The sequence below is a fragment of the Ranitomeya variabilis genome, chromosome 2, assembly GCF_051348905.1.
Source record: "Ranitomeya variabilis isolate aRanVar5 chromosome 2, aRanVar5.hap1, whole genome shotgun sequence".
NCBI lineage: Eukaryota > Metazoa > Chordata > Amphibia > Anura > Dendrobatidae > Ranitomeya > Ranitomeya variabilis.
Genome location: NC_135233.1, coordinates 299,939,353 through 299,958,835, shown reverse-complemented (window position 1 = coordinate 299,958,835; position 19,483 = coordinate 299,939,353). Strand labels below are relative to the sequence as shown.

At 43.0% G+C, this 19,483-nt stretch overlaps 1 protein-coding gene across 1 annotated transcript; it reads right to left on the bottom strand.

The window, feature by feature from the left end:
* Nucleotides 1-4,395: 4,395 nt before the first annotated feature.
* NXT2 (nuclear transport factor 2 like export factor 2) lies at nucleotides 4,396-17,856 on the bottom strand. The gene is made up of 4 exons (XM_077285144.1): nucleotides 17,696-17,856; nucleotides 15,402-15,488; nucleotides 10,951-11,095; nucleotides 4,396-4,893 (listed from the first exon to the last, which is right to left on the bottom strand). The coding sequence occupies exons 1-4, from the start codon at nucleotides 17,705-17,707 to the stop codon at nucleotides 4,712-4,714; spliced, it is 426 nt and encodes a 141-aa protein (XP_077141259.1). The 5' UTR covers nucleotides 17,708-17,856; the 3' UTR covers nucleotides 4,396-4,711.
* Nucleotides 17,857-19,483: the final 1,627 nt, after the last annotated feature.

The window sequence follows — 19,483 nt, the reverse complement described above, 5'->3', positions numbered from 1 at the left end:
TGTCTAGGCCTCAAGAAAGGGCTGGAAACTATTGAAACTAAGGAAATACGCAGTCTGGCAGGTAATATCCTCTCACATTACCAATGTCAAGCTTCTCATTAGAACCGCTGATAGGGAAGCGTGGATCATCACTCCTGTTTTACTGATGTTATACACAGGGAGTCTGGACTCCGGAATTGATGAAAGTAAGTGGGGAAAGGGGTGGGGGTTGCTGGTAAAAATCCTTTGACAAGAGATTATTTGAAACTGCCTCTATACAAGTCATTAGTGCAGACATTATATATGTGTAATTTATTTATTCATTTTTACGGCCAGGACAGGCTATCCAACCTGAGCTAAGCCAATCTTCTCAGTGATATTTATACACCCAGACTGCCATGGTGCCAGGAACCCTACTCTATAGCTAGGGGAAAGTTGGTTTCTTCTCATCACAGACGGTGATTATCCACTGTGAGGCAGTGGGACTATGGATTCTCAACTGTAAGAGTCCTGGATACAGATTCTTTATCTTAGGATCCCTGACTGCTGTAAGAGCAGCTAGTATGGGATCCTCTGCCACATGATGCAGTGCTGCTGATTCGCGACAAGGTACAAAGAGGGCCATGATGCTATCCCTGGTAAACATAATACAACAGACTTATGGATGAGAATCTCTCTACCGGATGTTGATCAAGGAAACTAGTCCAATTGCCATGTGGGTCGGGAAGGATTCTTTCTTTCCACCTCGTGGGATTTCCTTCTCCCAGAACAGTAGTACATCTTTTTATAGGATGAACCCAAAAGACATATGTCTCCCTTCAAAGCTAACTATGAAAGAGACTTGCCTTTAGCACTCAAGGGCAATAGCTCACTTGAGAGTTATGTTCCAAACAGAAGACATACTAAATTACTAGGCCAATCCGAGTACAGCTGTTCCCTTGGCCAAACCCGGTTGCAAAGAATGAAGCAACCGAAATTGGATCTGATTCCAGAAATACGAGGACTCTATAACCGGAGTTGAGGCCAGAGACAAAATGTGAAGTGGTAGGCCGACGATTCACGGTGCGGCCATGCTGCTGGAGCAACGAAGCATAAGGCAGGTCTAAGCCAGAGTCAAAAAGGCACAAAGCCACAACGCCAGAGGTACTATGAAGCACAGAGATACCACAATGCACTATGAAGCACAGAGGCACCCAAGCACTATGATGCACAGAGGCACTATGATGCAAAATGATGCACAGGGAGGCACTATGATGGAAAATGATGCACAGAGGCACTATGAAGCAATATGATGTACAGAGGCACCATGAGGCACAGCTAGACTATGGCCAAACAAGGTGCCAAACAAGAGACCAGGCACAGTTACATCCAAGAGAGCAATCTATCAGAATTCAGGATAAACCTCCACTCTAAATAGTACATCTCAATTGTCAGACAGGCCCCATCCAAAAGAGCTAATTAATGAGCCACAAGAACAGTGGAGCACTTGTTTATTAAACAAAAAATGGAAAACAGGCTTCACAAAAGTTACTCTGAAGCCCAATCATAAGGCCCTGTGCAGACATGACATGCAACTACCTGAAGTCAAATCATAAGATGTAGCCTAGATATATGGCTTTACTGTAGCCTAGAGGTCCAAGGCCTAGCTGCATATATGTGAAATAAAAGCTCAGCACATGAGGCTCTAGGCCCAGCTTCGGCACAAAGGCATGCGACTAGCATCAGCCCGGAGGCCTAGGCCATCAACACAACATTCCACCGAGCACTTACCTATGCTGGCTCCACACCCGCTAGAAAAACAAGGGGAGCTGGTAATGCCAAGAGCCCACCATGGAGGAAAGCGGCGTCATATCAGGAATGCTGCATTACTGCCGCTGATGCACAGGCTGGCTGTTGGCTGAGGGACCTCTCTGAGAGGTGTCGGCCATGAACCACTCGACAGGGGGAAGGAAAGGCAGAGACCCCCCAATCCCCGAGTCCGTACTGGTACAGCAACTGATGGCTGAGGGACCAACATTCAGAGAGGTGTTGGCCACGGACTGCTTGACAGGGGGAAGGGAAGGCCGAGATCCACGAGTCTTTACAACATCCACAGGCCATCTTCACTCTAGGAGCAACCTCTCATACAACCATCCCCTGTAGGGACAGGAAAAACACTGGAGGGGCCTTTTAACCTCTCTGTGGTCCTGTCCCGCTATAGGTCAAGGAAGGACAACCTCCATGGTGCTGTCCGGAGGGACCTAATGGAAAACTATTGACGGAGAATTACTGTATGTAAAAGCTCAGGTTAAAATCGCATTGCATACGGATTGCATTTGCATGTCATTCGGACGCTAAGTGATAAAAATCGCATTGTACTTGCATGAAAATTGCATGACATTCGTCCGACTTCTCAGGAACAACATCGGACCGATATTTTTTTATTATTATTTTTTTAACGGTGATTGGTATGAGCCATTAGCGTATAGAATCGGATGTGATACTCTAATGACACTCAGCTCAAACTCTGCTGCGAGCATGAGCCAAGTGTTAGTGCTCTGATCCTGTTGCATGAAAAAAAAAATAAAAAAATAGCAGCACATGTGCGGAGGAGACGGAAAAAGTAATCTCTCCATCTCCTCCATTGCCAGCATCCACGGTAATTGCACTGCACTGGGATGACACCCGAGTTCAGTCTGATGTTTCACACGCACCCGTAGACTTGTACGGGTGCGTGCGATCCAATTCTCAGATGTAATTGCAGCATGCTGGGATTGTGTTTCATGCTGAATCCGCAAGAGAAAATAATTGCAGATGAGCTGCCTCATAGAGTAACACTGGTCCGAGTGCTATTGCAAAGTTTTATCGCACAGCATTCGGTCGTGTTTGGCCGGAGTCACACAAGCATGTAAGTCACTAACACACTGATCACACAGGGCCTCAAAGAGATTTGTCTGCATGTGCTGCCTTCTTACACTTTATTACGTTATGTTAGCATGTTAAACATTTGCTGCAGACATTTCTCTATCAAAAACATGTGTCGGCAGCAAAAACGCTGCATAAAGAACTGTGGATGCATTTTTTTAATGAGATTTCCCCATTCATTGGAATGGCTGAAAAAGGCTGTAAAAATGGTGGAAAAAGTGGGCATATGCTAGAGAACTGAAATGGATTAAAATTTGCAAGGAAACAATAAGCAGCGCAGAAATCTCATTCACTTTTCTAAGACAGTAAAATACTGTGCTTTCAGCAAAAACGCAACATGTAAACATATCCATACTGTCCAAAGTCCTGCTTAACCTCTCCAAACATTACCAAAAAGTAAATTCTTCATTCACATCAATCATGGCATTTATTTTTACTGTCAATTTATAGGGCTAAACTATGCAGAAAAAAAATACTAATGCCCAACTAAAAAGCATCTGCCAGAAATTGACTTTTTTAATTTTTTTTAATCAGTGTAGATAATGTCAGCCTGTGTCAAGAGTCCCAAAACGGAGACAGGGCTTGAAAGCAGTTTCCTACACGATCACAAGAAAGGGTAACTGGAAAGCCCAGATCACATGTAGCGGGCAGGGCTGTGGAGTTGGTAAGCCAAACCTCCGACTCCTCAATTTCCCTGACTCCCGACTGACTCCACAGCACTGATCACTACTGAGCATGTACATAAAGTGCAGCACAGATTAATCTCACCTTTGACTCCACAGCACTGGTCACTACTGAGCATGTACATAAAGTGCAGCACAGATTCATCTCACCTATGATTCCACAGCACTGGTTACTACTGAGCATGTACATAAAGTGCAGCACAGATTCATCTCACCTATGACTCCACAGCGCTGCCTCACTACTGAGCGTGTACATATAGTGCAGCACAGATTCATCTCACCTATGACCCCACAGCACTGGTCACTACTGAGCATGTACATAAAGTGCAGCACTGATTCATCTTACCTAAAAGCAGAGATCCTCAGATCAGGAACAGAACAGACATTTAGAGGACATTTCATAACTTTCCCAATTATTATGAATGATTTAAAGCACATCCTGCATTGTACTACTGAACTCAATTTATTATATATTTTAGGAGTCCGTCCATTTTATACTGACTCCAACTCCACCAAAATGGACACGGACTCCACAGCCCTGGTAGCAGGCATCTAAAAACTGCATTATCATGTGCTAGTAAATTGAATGTTAATGATTGGTTTGCAGGTATACAGCGATTACCCCAGAAAAGAGAAATAATTTGCATATTGGCGTGGTTTTTAGCCACTTAACACCTCCGGGACCAAGTGTCAGGTCACTCAAACTAGTGGATGAGGTGCTTTTACCAAGAATGGATTTCTATATACTTGATTTTCCTGTTTTTCGTAGGATAGGACACAATTTGAAACAAATTGATAAACTATATTAATAAAGACAAGAAAGCCAAAGTTCTACAAAAAAAGTCTTGTCTAGTATCTTAATAGCTGTGTTTCTGAACATGTAACCATTACATCAGTAAGAAATATACGCTGTGTTACAAAATGTCATGTTTCGGTCATAGATAAGGGAAACATGAAATATTCACACCATATACAAACAGCAATGAGGAAAAAAAACGACAATTGTCAAATTGTTGTCGTATAAAAAAAAATAAAAAAAATTGCAAAGAAGCTACAGTCTTCAAGTTTTTAAGTCAGCTCTACCGAATTCAGAAATCCCCCCTCATATTAGTCTCTTCTTTCACCATGTATCCAGGCCAGGTAGTCTAGGAGTTCGCCCAATCCTGGAAACGGAAGCAGTCGCTTGCGATCTTCCACACGCTGTTTGATGGTGTGGTGTGCAGCGTCAAGAGGAAAATTTGGTTAAAGTAGTGATGTTTATTTCCTTCAAATTTGACAGATCCATGTGCAACCACCAGCACCGTCTTCTGTCCTTGAGTAGCCATGTCTTTAAAAGAAAGAAAAAAGAAATATGTACATTTACTACAGTTTTTACAAAAAAAACAACTATCTCAGGCTGGATCTGCTTGGCTGTGACTTAAATGGTCACAGCCAATTAGTGGACTAAATATCAAAATTGTAGTAACGGATTCACAGGGAATGGTGTTCTCCCCGTATGGTGTTCCCCAACTCCGGTCCTCAAGAGCCACCAAAAGGTCAGGTTTTCAGGATTTCCTTAGTATTACAAAGGTGATAATTGCATCACCTGGACAGGCAACAATTCAATCACCTGTGCAATACTAATAAAATCCTGAAAACATGACCTGTTGGTGCCTCTTGAGGACCGAAGTTGGGGAACACTGCCTTAAGAAAAAGTCCTAGACTGTGAAGATGCTTCCCTTCTGTCCTCGCTTGTGCCTGTTTTCAAGTGTAATCTGCCTCTAGGAACAAAGATGCCAAAAACAGACTGCACAGCCCCAAAGTGAGGGCAGGATGTTGTGCAAGAGGATTTCCCTTTCATTTAACAGCTTATTCATCGTTCCACTACTGTCCCTCTATGGCCATAACCTGGACTTTTCAGAGAAGGGATCCAGCTCAACTAATATTAAATGTTCAACTTTATTTGGAAAATTATACAAATATCTTTACACTCAAGAACTGTCCATCACTGAAAACACCAACACGTTTCTGATGCACACGGCACTTTTTTACTCACACACTATCAGTAAAGACGCCGTGTGCACCAGGAAGGCGTTGGGTGTTCACACTGATGGACTTTTTTTTAAGGATGTATCAATGTTTTTATACCCTACCAAAGAAATCAGTTAAAGCGAACCTAACGCATGAAGAAAAATAAAAAAAATTAAGCTGCAGATATGGGGTTAATCTGCAGGTTAATAATGTTTTGAACCTGCATGTCGCCTGCACTTAAAGCCTCTTTGCTGGGAGAAAATTAACTTTATTCCTCCAGGTAGTGTTCCGGTTTCAGATACGGCATGGGTTCAGTCACCACTCTCTGTATGGAGAGCGGCGGCTGTAACCGTGCCCTCTCTAATGCACTGACTGACAGCCAGCCCTAATGCTGACAGCATCCCCCCCCGCACTGACAGCAGCATTAGGGCTGGCTGTCAAACACTGCAAGGTGGGGGGGCAGTGTTACAGTCGCCAACTGTACACAAAGTAGTTGATGAAGCTGCACCAGCGCCACCCCGTGTCTGGAATCCTAAAGGGATGGATAAAGTTAATTTCCTCCTGGCAGAGGGGGTTAAGCTGAATCAAACTTTTATTAACATGTAGATTAACCCCATATCTGCAGGTTTTTCACGTGACAGGTTCACTTTAAAGTTGGATCTTACTCTAAAAATGCCATCCCAGGCAGTGATGCTGCTTTGAAAATAAAAAGACTTATGATGAGCTGGCTTTTTTTATGTAGACATAACCTGTGCTACCTACATTCTAATTATTTCTTTTTAACTGGCTATAATATCACGGTCCTTCCCGCTGTCAGCAAGCTCTGCTGCCTGATTATTAGGAACCTTCCAATGCTGTACATTTCCCCGTCCAGTTTTCTGATGCACGCAGTTGTAATAGAAGAACAGGAAATTCGAGCATCCACAAAAAAGGATGTGTAAAACTTAAATGTATTCCAAGTGCTTTAGTAAAAAAATGTGAGAAATTCCATAGTTCAGAAATAAATTTCCTACACGTTTCAAACTCCTGTTGGTCCTTAGTGATAGCACTAGAACAGTGTAATGTAAGGGCTTACACACGGTAGCTAATACAGGAGGGGACATGGAACAGCAGCCCCGATCTACATGAGTAAAATCAAATACGTTTCACAGCTAATAGGAGCCTGAACCAATCCCCTCCTCTTGGTGAATGATTACCTCTTTCTAAACCGCTAAGTGTGATGTGTCTCCTGCACAACATTCTAACAAATGGCTGCGTATTTCAGAAAGGGAAAGCTGGATTTTATTGGGATGAGCCACATTTCCGTACTGAGAGATTGTAATGCTCAGTTTATGGGTAGTGTAGCTAATATTCTGTAGCCGATAAAGGTGGCATTCATTTATACATAACATGAGTAGTATTACAGCCAGTACATTTTATTGTACAAGTTGTGTTAGTGATGAACGTAGTGGTTGTCACTTCCTGCATGAGCTATTTGAAAGGGTATTCTGAAGTTATCTATTGAGAGTCTCGAACAGTCTCCTTAATTTCTGGGAGGGCGGGCTCTCCTCCTGGAGTGACCGTTCTGGTGAGTAGCAGAGTTGTAGTATTAATAGAACTATAAAGCTCAGCACAAGTTTTACTGTAACACATTCAGCTGTCGATAGTGGCCGAGTTCCATGGAACCAGCTGTGCACTATGAAAGATAAAAGCTCTCATTGCAGGAGAATGACAGCAGATAGAAAAAATGAACTCAATTGCAAACCTGCTTATTTTCATGCTGTCTAATTAAACAATTTAATAACTTGAGAATACTCCTTTAAGCTCTTAAAATTACACTGTTGTTATAAGCCTTGTAAAGGTTTAAAACGTGTAGGCCATGTGCTTCTGAACTAAGGAATTTTTATACCTTTTTTTTTTTTTTTTTTACATAAACAGACAGGGTTGTAAAGGATGTGGATCAAGCAGAGGACACAACCCAAACTATTTGTGTGGTATTGTGCTGGCACACCGCTTAAGCAAAGTAACCGGATACTGAAAGAGGGGGTATGGCTGGTAACTATCCAGTAGGTAAGAGGCATGAAAGGGGTTGCCAAGTAGTGGACAACTCCTACATAATCAATACAAGATCCCAATCAACATAAAAACAGTAGATACTTGCCTCCCACAGCAGTGCCATTCCAGCATTGTTGGTGCCGCTGTTTACGAAGAGTGTTGTGTCACGTGTCAGCTGCAGGTCATCAATATCCTGTCAATGCGGACGTCCGCTCTGACGAACTAGTAAAGGCTGCAGCCGACGAGCAGCAACTCATTGGCTGCAGCTGGTACGTGACACAAGAAGTCCCATCACTAGGAACATTGGATGCAGGAGGTATCTACTGTATTTACTTTAACCCCTTTACTGCCCCAAGCTTGTTTTCATCTTCATGACTAGGCCAAATTCTACAATTCTGACCAGAGTCACTTCATGAGGTAATAACTCTGGAACACTTCAACGTATCCACTGATTCGGAGACTGTTTTTTCATGGCATATTGTACTTCATGATAGTGGTAAAATTTGTTCAATGTGACTATTTGTGAATAAATTGGAAATTTGGTGAAAATGTTGCAATTTGCAAACTTAGTTTTTATGACCTTACAACAGAGTTGTCACACAAAATTGTTCAGAAATACCATTTGTCTACTTTACATCAGCACAATTTTTGAAACATAATTTTGTTAGGAAGTTATAATGGTTAAAAAGTTGACCAGCCAGTTCTCGTTTTTCCAACAAAATATTTTTTTTTAGGGACCACATCACATTTGAGGTGACTCAGGCATCTATATAACAGAAAATACCCCAAAGTGACACCATTCTAAAAACTGCACCCCTCAAGGTGCTCAAAACCACATTCAAGGACTTTATTAACCCTTCAGGTGCTTCACAGGAACTTAAGCTAGGTGACAAGGGTAACAGGAAAAAAAACATTTATTGTGCAATTTCTCCTGAATATGCCATATGTGACTTTTATGCACATCTAAAAGGGCAGACACCACTGCTGGATCATAGGCCAGACGGCATCCACAGTGCCTCCATCTGCCTCATTATAGGGAATCTTCCACTGAGGGTTCCAATTGAATCACATATTTCAGAGATCTACATGGAAACCCCGATGTAAGCGCTCAGCGTAGAGCGCAGGATAAATGTGACCTGAGCCTTACTGCGATCTATGGGAGGCAGAATGAACAAATCAACAGCATGTGAAGAACTGAATCTATTTAATTATTTGCTACGCCGTTTCTCGTGCGGTATAAGTGATTAGACGACTTTATTCTTCGGGTCAGTGCGATTTCAGATTTATATAGGTTTTTATGTTTGGATGCTGTCACACACTAAAAGATGCTTTTTAGTGCAAAAAGTTTTTGCATCATATTTTGAGAGCTATAATTTTTCCATATTTCTGCCAACAGAGTCATGTGAGGGCTTTTTTTTCGGGACGAGTTGACGTTTTTATTGGTACCCTTTTCAGGCAAATTACATTTTTAATCGCTTTGTATTCCGATTTTTGTTAGGCATAATGATCAAAAGTCAGCAATTCCGAAATTGTGTTTTTTTGGGGTTTTCTTATGCAATTCCGAATGTGGTAAAATTGGTAAAGCAGCTTTATTCTTCGAGTCAGTAGGATTACAGCGTCACCACATTCATATATTTTTTTAATGTTTTGGCGCATTTACACAATAAAAACTATTTTATAGAAAAAATTATTATTGCATTGCTTTTTCCTGAGAGCTATAGCCGTTTGATTTTTCCACTGATGGAGCTGTATAATGGCTTGTTTTTTTTTTTTGCGGGACAAGGTGACATTTTCAGCTATATCATTTTTATTTACATTAGTCTTTTTTATAGCGTTTTATTCCGCTTTTTGTTCGATGGTATGATGAAAAAGCATCTTTTTTTGCCCCTTTTTTTTTCCACGGTGTTCACTGAAGGGGTTAACTAGTGTGATAGTTTTATGGGGCAGATCATTATGGACGAGGTGATACCAAACGTGTACTTTTTTTAAAATTAATTTTTATATAGAAATACAAATTTTGTGATTTAAAAAAAAAAAAAAAAAGTTAATTTTTTTTTTTTTTAAACCTTTTCACCATCTTGTGCCTGATCGCTGTTATAAACCATTGCCACGCAGAAGCATTACCATGGTTTGTAACTCAGTTCTGCACTGATACAAGCATCTTAGAACTTGCTCTGCACATGGTCCAAGAGGCTTGCCATAGTCCGGTGACCCGGATGTCGCCATGATGACCTCAGGTCACATATGAACGATCGGGCCTCCGCGATGATGTCGCGGATCGGAAGGGAGAGGGAGTTCCCTCCCTCTCCCTGCCTTCTAAATGCTACATACAGACCGGGCATCAGCCACTAACTGTATGGGCTGTGGGGTTCTGCTCCATATGTTACTTACAGCAAGTCATTGCTAGAACAGATAACTGATTGATGAGGGTGCCAACCTAACTCAATGTATAGCTTATTAACTGGATACAGACAAGCCCTTTAAACAATTCTTTGTGCAAGCTACTTTAATGATCACCATTAATTTTACATTTATTGATGCTGCAATACCAAATATGTTCACTTTTAAAAAAATGTTAAACTGGGCGATTCAGATTTTTATAAAACTTTTTTTTTTTTAAATTCTCAGAGACATGAACCTACGATCGTCTTATAATTTAAACTACCGTGTATATGGCATATACCATAGTATTGCAGTAAATATAGTATAAATCACCATCTCCTATGAGATGTCACAGAAGTACCAAAATGGCATTAACTGGGGCCTCCAGCAAGTCCCTAGCTGCCATGAGAACCCATTAACAAGCTGCGATCTTTGTTACGCAGGTGGGTTGGATGAGGCAGCAAATCCCAATATCATACATCTTAAATTCCTGCTTTCAGGGACTGAAAAGAAAATACACTGATTGCGGCATTGCTCCGATCGCTGCTATTCCAGGAGGCTGAGCTCTTCAGCGTGCTCCATTCACCCAATGTGTCACTTACATGTACACCGCACCTTGGGAAACGGGTTAATATGGGCTCAAATTTGCAATTCTGTAAAAAATTAGATTACATGTAGGGTAGGGGTAAGTTTGTATTGAATGTGGTTTTAATTTGAGGGGCTGCAAAAATCCTGCCACTTGTAAATAGACTAGGAATCTATTCGGTCACTGCGCCATTCCTGACTCCAGGCTTGTGGCGATCACTATTGTACCACTTTCATCACTTCATTTTCATGAATCAACTGTTACAGATCGTGTGCGCCCTCTAGTGGGCAAACTACTCCACTGCACAATGGCACTTTGAATTCTGTCCTAGTATTGCGCAGTCTAATTATATTAAAGTTGAAGCCTTCTCACCGTGGACTGGCTGACAATCAAACATAGTCACTGAAAATTCGCTCGACGGTAACATATCGAAAAACTCAATAAGGGCATTCTGTCCAGAAATTGGATTGCCATTCCAAACCAAAGTTGCGGTGTCCATATACAGTTTTGTAAGTTGCTACAAGAAAAAAAAAAATTATTAAAACTTCATTCAATGTATCCCATATAATTTCTGAACATATACATAGAAAAGATGTAAAAACACCTTCTGCACAAGTTATTTTCAATAATTTGAGAATAGATAGATATAGAGAGAGATATAGATAGATAGATAGATAGATAGATAGATAGATAGATATAGATATATACAGATATATACATACGTACATATACATACATGCACACATATACATACATATACCATATTTTTCGGATTATAAGATGCTCTTTTTTTCCCCAAAATTTTTGGGGAAAATGGGGGTGCGTCTTATAATGCGGATATACCTTTCCGACACCATTGCTGCAGGCTGGGATGAGGGGGTGTCCGGCGGTGCTGTGGGGTGCCTGGCGGTGCTGTAGGTGTCTCCAGCGCTGCTGCAGCTGACTCCGATGCTGCGGGGGGCTATGCCGACATTTTGTGAAAAGCCAGAGCCCCCCGCAGTTCCATGGTTTCCTGTGCGGTGGACCGCCGGACACCCGAAGCGGCGCCACGCACATCGGAACACCCCCTCGTCTCAACCTGCGGCCTGCAGCATCACCCCACTCCTGCCTCCTCCAGCAGAGACCCCGCTTCACCGCAGCCATCTCCCCCGGTAAGCAATAAGATGCATGGATTATAAGAAGCACCACTATTTTATAAAAGAAAAAAGAAAAAAGTTTTTCCTATTTTTCTCCTCAAAATTTGAGGGGGCGTCTTATAATCCGAAAAATACAGTATTTGGCTAAATATCATGCAAATGGGATTCATTCAAATACTACACGATTTGCTTCTGCAGCTTCTATGCGTCACTGTACATAGCTGGCTGCACAATAAGTTACCAGAGAGTCCATCACTGAGATCGTTCTGACTGCAGAGGGTATAAGAGGTTTAATAGAGCTTTATCTTTCTACTTTTTCTATTCTGATTTAAATTATGACCATAATAAGCTTAGCTAAACTTTCATGTGGTCATAAATAAAGTTACAGGAAATCAGAAGGTAGATAACAATGACAAAGTCTGCCATCAGAAGACAGCTCACTAAATGACTCACTGTTGACTCATTCTGCAGTCTGCTAAGTACAGTGCAACCAACAACACCGATGCATTAATAACAGGACAGCCACAAAGACACATGGAAAAGCCACTCAAGCATTTCAGACCTCATCTTGGGTCATTAGTCACAACTATGACCAAAACCCTTAATTTGGTTGGAAACACTTTGGCATTTGCATGTGGATACAATAAAGTTCTGGTTTTATTAAGATTGCCCTGTTGGATTTTTCTGGCCCCAAACCAAAAGTTACGTGATATAATTTTGGCTCATGTGCTGTCTGTTCGCACAGAACACTGATGTTGCAGAGTTGTTGGGTGGGAGGCGTCAGGGACAGGGTTAGCTCCAAACTTACGGCATGTGGCTCACTCACCTACATGTCCACAATGCAGTGGGCAGAAAGACGCAGTCGCAACAGTACTAGACTAATGCGGCTATGGAACTGTAACCTACAGGCAGAGATGGTTTATCACCGTCTGTGCCTTCTCCATAGCAAGTGCTGTGCACACAGTATTAGGAAGAGCTGTGCAGCCAGGAAGCTGCAGTTCACCGGAACTTGGGCTAATTTACCTGCCCCAGTTATAAGGGAACGAGGAAAATAAAAATATTTCAATATTTAAATGCCCCCACAGATCTTTTATAACTTCGTGTGGGAACAATGAGTAAAATATCTACTATATAATTGTCTAAGGGTCACTTCCGTCTTTCTGTCTGTCTGTCCTTCTGTCTGTCACGGATATTCATTGGTCGCGGCCTCTGTCTGTCATGGAATCCAAGTCGCTGATTGGTCGTGGCAAAACAGCCACGACCAATCAGTGACGGGCACAGTCCGGCGGAAAAATGGCCGCTCCTTCCTCCCCGCAGTCAGTGCCCCCTCCGTACTCCCCTCCAGTCTGCCCTCACACAGGGTTAATGGCAGCGGTAACGGACCGTGTTATGCCGCGGTGTAATGCACTCCATTACCGCTGCTATTAACCTTGTGTGACCAACTTTTTACTATTGATGCTGCCTATGCAGCATGAATAGTAAAATGATCTAATGTTAAAAATAATAAAAAATCGTTATATACTCACCGTCCGTCGGCCCCCAGATCGACAACAGGCCTTTCCTGCTCGCGACGCTCCGGTAACCGGTCCATGCTGCGATCTCGCGAGATGATGACATAGCGGTCTCGCGAGACCGCTACGTCATCATCTCGCGACACCGCAATGCACTCTTTGAGACCGGAGCGCACAAGCAGCGTCGGTAACCGCTTCGCTTGGATCCGGGGGCTCGGAAGGCGAGTATATAACAATTTTTTATTTTATTTCTTTCTTTTTTTTTAACAGGGATATGATGCCCACATTGCTATATACTACGTGGGCTGTGCAATATACTACGTGGGCTGTGCAATATACTACGTGGCTGGGCAATATACTACGTGACTATACAACGTGGGCTGCGCAATGTACTGCGTGGGCAGCGCAATGTACTGCGTGGGCAGCGCAATGTACTGCGTGGGCAGCGCAATATGCTACGTGGGCTGTGCTATACACTACTATACATATTCTAGAATACCCGATGCGTTAGAATCGGGCCACCATCTAGTAATTTATATATTTATATTACATTTAACAGGTAAAAAAAAGGCCACTATCAATCCAAATCCATGTGTCCACTATATAAAAATATTTGTTACAAAATGGGGAATTTTTAATGTATTTTAGGAATTCTTTGTGATCATAACTTTTTTAACGGGAAAAACTGACCCTTATTTTTCCACCAATATCTATAAAAATAAGAGAAAATGACATGCAGATGAAGCCCTATGTATCACAAAAAAAAAAGACAAAAACTATTTAAATACCCACTGGTGGGTCTCCCGGGTCTATCCTCGTGGTAACTATGCCTATATACTGTTGTTCACACTTGTGCTTAAGTATATACTTCTAAATATGTTCTTTTGTTATTCATAGCAGCCCATTTTGTATGTTTTTTTGAGCCTAATATGTGCAGCAATATCTAATGTATTTAATGCACAGTAGCATTTATTGCATCATTTGCACATTAGCACTTTCATTGCATTTGATTACATGTTTCATACGTAGCTTTTTGAGCCCAATATGTGCAGCAATATTCAATGTACTAATGCACATTAAACATTATTCAGTAGCATTTATTGCACTATTTGCACATTAGCACTTTATTACATTTGATTACATGCTCCATACGTAGCTCCATTATATGATTGATATATATATATATATATATATATATATATATATATATATATATATATATATATATATATATATATATATATATATATAAATAATTCTAGGCTGTATATTACTTTTGAATCCTTGGGTATATACGTGTACTGAGGCTATGCCCGTGTGTGTCCCACCATTGTTTCTGCACTGGTGGCCCTTATCATGATTTTATGTCTGTGTATGTTTGTCTTCAATAAACATTTGTATACTTTTCTATAATTTTTTGGTCTCCGAGTGAAGGTTTTTCTCTTTTGGTTTTGTTATAGTACATCCTTCATGACCCCGTAAGGGATATTATTTGGTGTTTTAGTTATTCAATGATTACATTGATAGTCGATCCAGTGCAGTTACTCGTTTGCAACAATGAAGTCCGATCTACCCATGTGACTGACGTAGTCGATCTCTGGCCTCAACACTGTACAAGACCACTGAGGTCAGTGATTGACTGCAGCTGTCACGTGGGCCGACAGTAAGCAACTGTCAGACATCTCTGGAGACGACTTATCTCCAGGAAGAACAGAGGGATCCTTTTTATATCCTCGATATGGGCAGAAGGAGCCCCTAATCCATATCGGATGACTGGTCCGTCCGTATGTGTATGGCGGTGCTCAGCAGTCCTTATTATAATGTGCATGACCGCCTTAAGGCCATGGTCACACTATCAGTCTTTGGTCAGGATTTCACATCAGTATTTATAAGCCAAAACCAGGAGTGGGGGATAAATACAGAAGTGGTGACGTGTTTCTATGATACTTTTCCTGGGATTGTCCCCTCCTGGTTTTGGCTTACAAATACTGATGGAAAATACTGGATGTGTCCGAAGTTAAAGTATCGAGCACCATTTTGGAACTAGTTTTGAGGTCCTGTACACAATCTGTGACTAATTCCGTCTCTTTACAGAATCTGACAGCTCTAATTTGCTGCCATCTGCCACGATCAGTTCTGTTTCACTAGAAAAGCAGAAGATAAACATCCAGCTTACCCTTCTCCTCTTGTCAATGGTTTCATAATACAGACTTACAAACTCCTCCGCAGCCCTACATGCAAGGTCCACATCAGTCCGGAAGTCCTGAAGAACAATGGTAGAAATATATATTATTATGCCATGTACAGCTAGGACGAAGTACTAGACAGACGTGCAATGCAATCCAACAGGGCCGCGCAAGCAGCTGTCAGATCGTATGTCCCAGACTCCTCAATCTGTGCAGTAACCAGTCATAGAAATATCTGCAAATGTTAAAAGCAAAGCAGTTTAATATTCACCTATATGATAGTTCATTCCATATTGAGGATCATACCAAATCCACAAAAGCTGAAAGCTTGGACACGGGTGCACACAACATAACTGTCACATCCAGCAGACTAACAGATCAGATAACATTGGTGGACTCCCCATAGAAGGGCAAACAGAGCTTATTACCTTTTTTTGCCTTCTGAAGCTGAGCCAGAGTTCATCTATACAAATTATTAAGCACCATCAGTGCTCCACTCACTAAGTGATCCCCTATGTGTATGGAGGAGTTGGTGCGTCGTAGGAAGCCCAGTGAGCTTTGCAGCCAGGACGCTGAATTCTCCCTGTGACTTGGGCTAACATACCAGCCCCAGTTACAGGAAAAATCAGAAATAAAAAGGCTGTATTACCCTAAAATTCCCCACAAAGGTCTTTTTTGAAGACCTTACGGAGTATGGTGGGAGGGCAGTGTGTGAAGTAAATGAAAAAAATTAAATAAAAAAAATTCAAGAAAATAAAATTAAAACATAACTTAAAATAAACAAATAAGAGCCACTGCCCGTCTGAACCACCGTTCAGTATATAAAAATATTATACAATCTAAAATATTTTATAGTGGTCCTTAGAAGTAATACAAAAATCTAAACAAAAGGTGACACGTAGACATGTGTTTCCTATAAATGTGTATTTCTTTATATCCCCCCTCCAAGACGAGAAGGAAAAAAAAAGGATATAAAAACAAGATGAAAATTAGGCCCCATGTGTCACAAAAAAAAAAAAAAAAGTCAAAAATTAAACTGGATCAGTATACAACGTGGCTAAAACCAACATGACCTCTGCTGCACCCCACCTGAGCTCCGACACTATGCTACGAAGAACCTGCAGCTTCTGTATTTGTGATGATCTCGTTTTCATACAAAAAAAACCCTAACTCCACAAACACATCGTTTACACCGCGCAGTGAAGGTTGTAAAACTAAAAGTGAAACAAACCCAAATATTAAATAAAAAACCCTTCATATTGGCTACATTGGTATGCTATGATAGAAAATAATCAGATATTAGCTGATCGGTGGGGGCGCGAGGTGTGGAATCTCCACCGATCTTATATTCATGGTCATCAGTAGAAAAGTACTGGACGGCCTTTTGTTTAGATTGTATATGCCGTGAATGGAAACTGTCAGCGCAGCTTTGTCTGATCAGTGATGTGTGCGGGTTACACGGGGCTCAGCATTCAGAGCACTGCTAGGTCTGCAGCAGAGAAAACAGGGATTTTAGCAAAACTGCAGCTATCAGCTCCGTAAGTGACACCTGGCAGGAATCAGGGTCTCTGTCTGCACATCAGATTACATAGCAAATACCTGATGACAGCAGACAGATTTGCAGGACTCAGGTCCACATCTGGGGCAGCGAATCCTGGCCACGAATCTCTTACCTTCCGGCGTCCCCAGCGTGGCATGTGACTTCTGGAGCAACGTGACACAGATGATGCTGCGCCAGCCCCGGTAATCAGAGTCCCAGAGGGGACGCCACAAGGTAAGAGATTGGCAGGCCTGGCGGCCAGGTATCACTGCCCGGAGTCTTGATTCTCTATGTGACAGATTTACACTAAGACCGGCCATGTAATTGGACATTGTGATATCATCCACACACGTGGGGGTCTGACACAGGAGACCCCGCTGATCAGCAGGATAATGAGCCTGTGGCACCGAGGTCCAGGCTTGGAAGACATGCTGCCATCCCCGTCACACAACTCCTGTGCATACAGCACCTATGCAGGCCTATGTGTTTCCATGGTTACAGGCACTCCTGGGGTCTCCTACATGCTCCCTATTTGTAGCCATTCACTGGAATCCACGGTAGAGATCACACTGCTGTGCTGTGGGGGGAGGGGACGCACAAGGGAACTAGCACGAGCTGGCTGATATCAGAAAACAATGGAACAGACGGCATTTATCTGGCTAGTACACCACCTTCTGCGGTGCAACGGGCAGAAGCTGGGCTGTGCGCCCGCCATACACACGGCGCGGGCACAGCTGTACTCACGTTAGAGGCCATGGCCGCAGTCCCCGCGCACTGCCGGTACAGAGCAGATCTCTGCCGCTACAACCTCCGACCACACTGGTTCCGGTACACTACACGGGATACTCAGTCCCCCGGAAGCGGAGACTACTGAGCCACTGTGCTTCCGCTGACGTGAGAATCTCACAGTGTCCTCTAGGAGGCGCTCACGAGCTATGAATGCACAGTGATTGTCTATCAGTAACAGTCGGAGTCGGCACATTGGGCCCTGCACCTGCGCGGTAGCGTCTGTGAGGGGCTCTTCGGGAATACTTGTATGCTCCTATGTTTGTTGTTTTGGTCTTATTTTTTTTTACTTAATCTTTATTTGTTTTTGTTTTTCTAGTAGGGAATTGAGTCGTTACTGGCAGGATGTAGTATTACTGCACAGCCTGACAGAGGCGCTCTTCTGCCCATATCAGGGCTCGCATGAGTAGTGTTAGATATACTCCACTAATAATGCGACTCTGCCTTCAAGAATAGTGACAACGTGCTGCCAAATATTGTCACTTCCACCATTAGCCCCTTCATGACCAGGCAGGTAGCATTTTTCCTCACTGAGTTGCAAGAGCAATCAAGTTGTTTTTTACATTATCAAAGTTCTTAGAGTATTTATCTTACAATATAATGTAAAATGGTAGAAAATTCCCCGACACTGGATCATCATCCGATCCCTCCACGTGTAGTGTGGGGTCTGTCGCTCTCTACCTGTCCTCCATGTGTAGTGCGGGATCTGTCGCTCTCTACCTGTCCTCCATGTGTAGTGTGGGGTCTGTCGCTCTCTACCTGTCCTCCATGTGTAGTGTGGGGTCTGTCGCTCTCTACCTGTCCCCCATGTGTAGTGTGGGGTCTGTCACTCTCTACCTTCCTTCCATGTGTAGTGTGGGGTCTGTCACTCTCTACCTCCCTTCCATGTGTAGTGCGGGGTCTGTCACTCTCTACCTGTCCTCCACGTGTAGTGTGGGGTCTGTCGCTCTCTACCTGTCCTCCATGTGTAGTGTGGGGTCTGTCGCTCTCTACCTGTCCTCCACGTGTAGTGTGGGGTCTGTCGCTCTCTACCTGTCCTCCATGTGTAGTGTGGGGTCTGTCACTCTCTACCTGTCCTCCACATGTAGTGTTGGGCCTGTCACTCTCTACCTTCCTTCCATGTGTAGTGTGGGGTCTGTCACTCTCTACCTGCCCTCCATGTGTAGTGTGGGGTCTGTCGCTCTCTACCTGTCCTCCATGTGTAGTGTGGGGTCTGTCGCTCTCTACCTGTCCTCCATGTGTAGTGTGGGGTCTGTCGCTCTCTACCTGTCCTCCATGTGTAGTGTGGGGTCTGTCACTCTCTACCTTCCTTCCATGTGTAGTGTGGGGTCTGTCACTCTCTACCTCCCTTCCATGTGTAGTGCGGGGTCTGTCACTCTCTACCTGTCCTCCACGTGTAGTGTGGGGTCTGTCGTTCTCTACCTGTCCTCCATGTGTAGTGTGGGGTCTGTCGCTCTCTACCTGTCCTCCACGTGTAGTGTGGGGTCTGTCGCTCTCTACCTGTCCTCCATGTGTAGTGTGGGGTCTGTCACTCTCTACCTGTCCTCCACATGTAGTGTTGGGTCTGTCACTCTCTACCTGTCCTCCATGTGTAGTGCGGGGATCTGTCACTCTCTACCTGTCCTCCATGTGTAGTGCGGGGATCTGTCACTCTCTACCTGTCCTCCATGTGTAGTGTGGTGTCTGTCACTCTCTACCTGTCCTCCACGTGTAGTGTGGGGTCTGTCACTCTCTACCTTCCTTCCA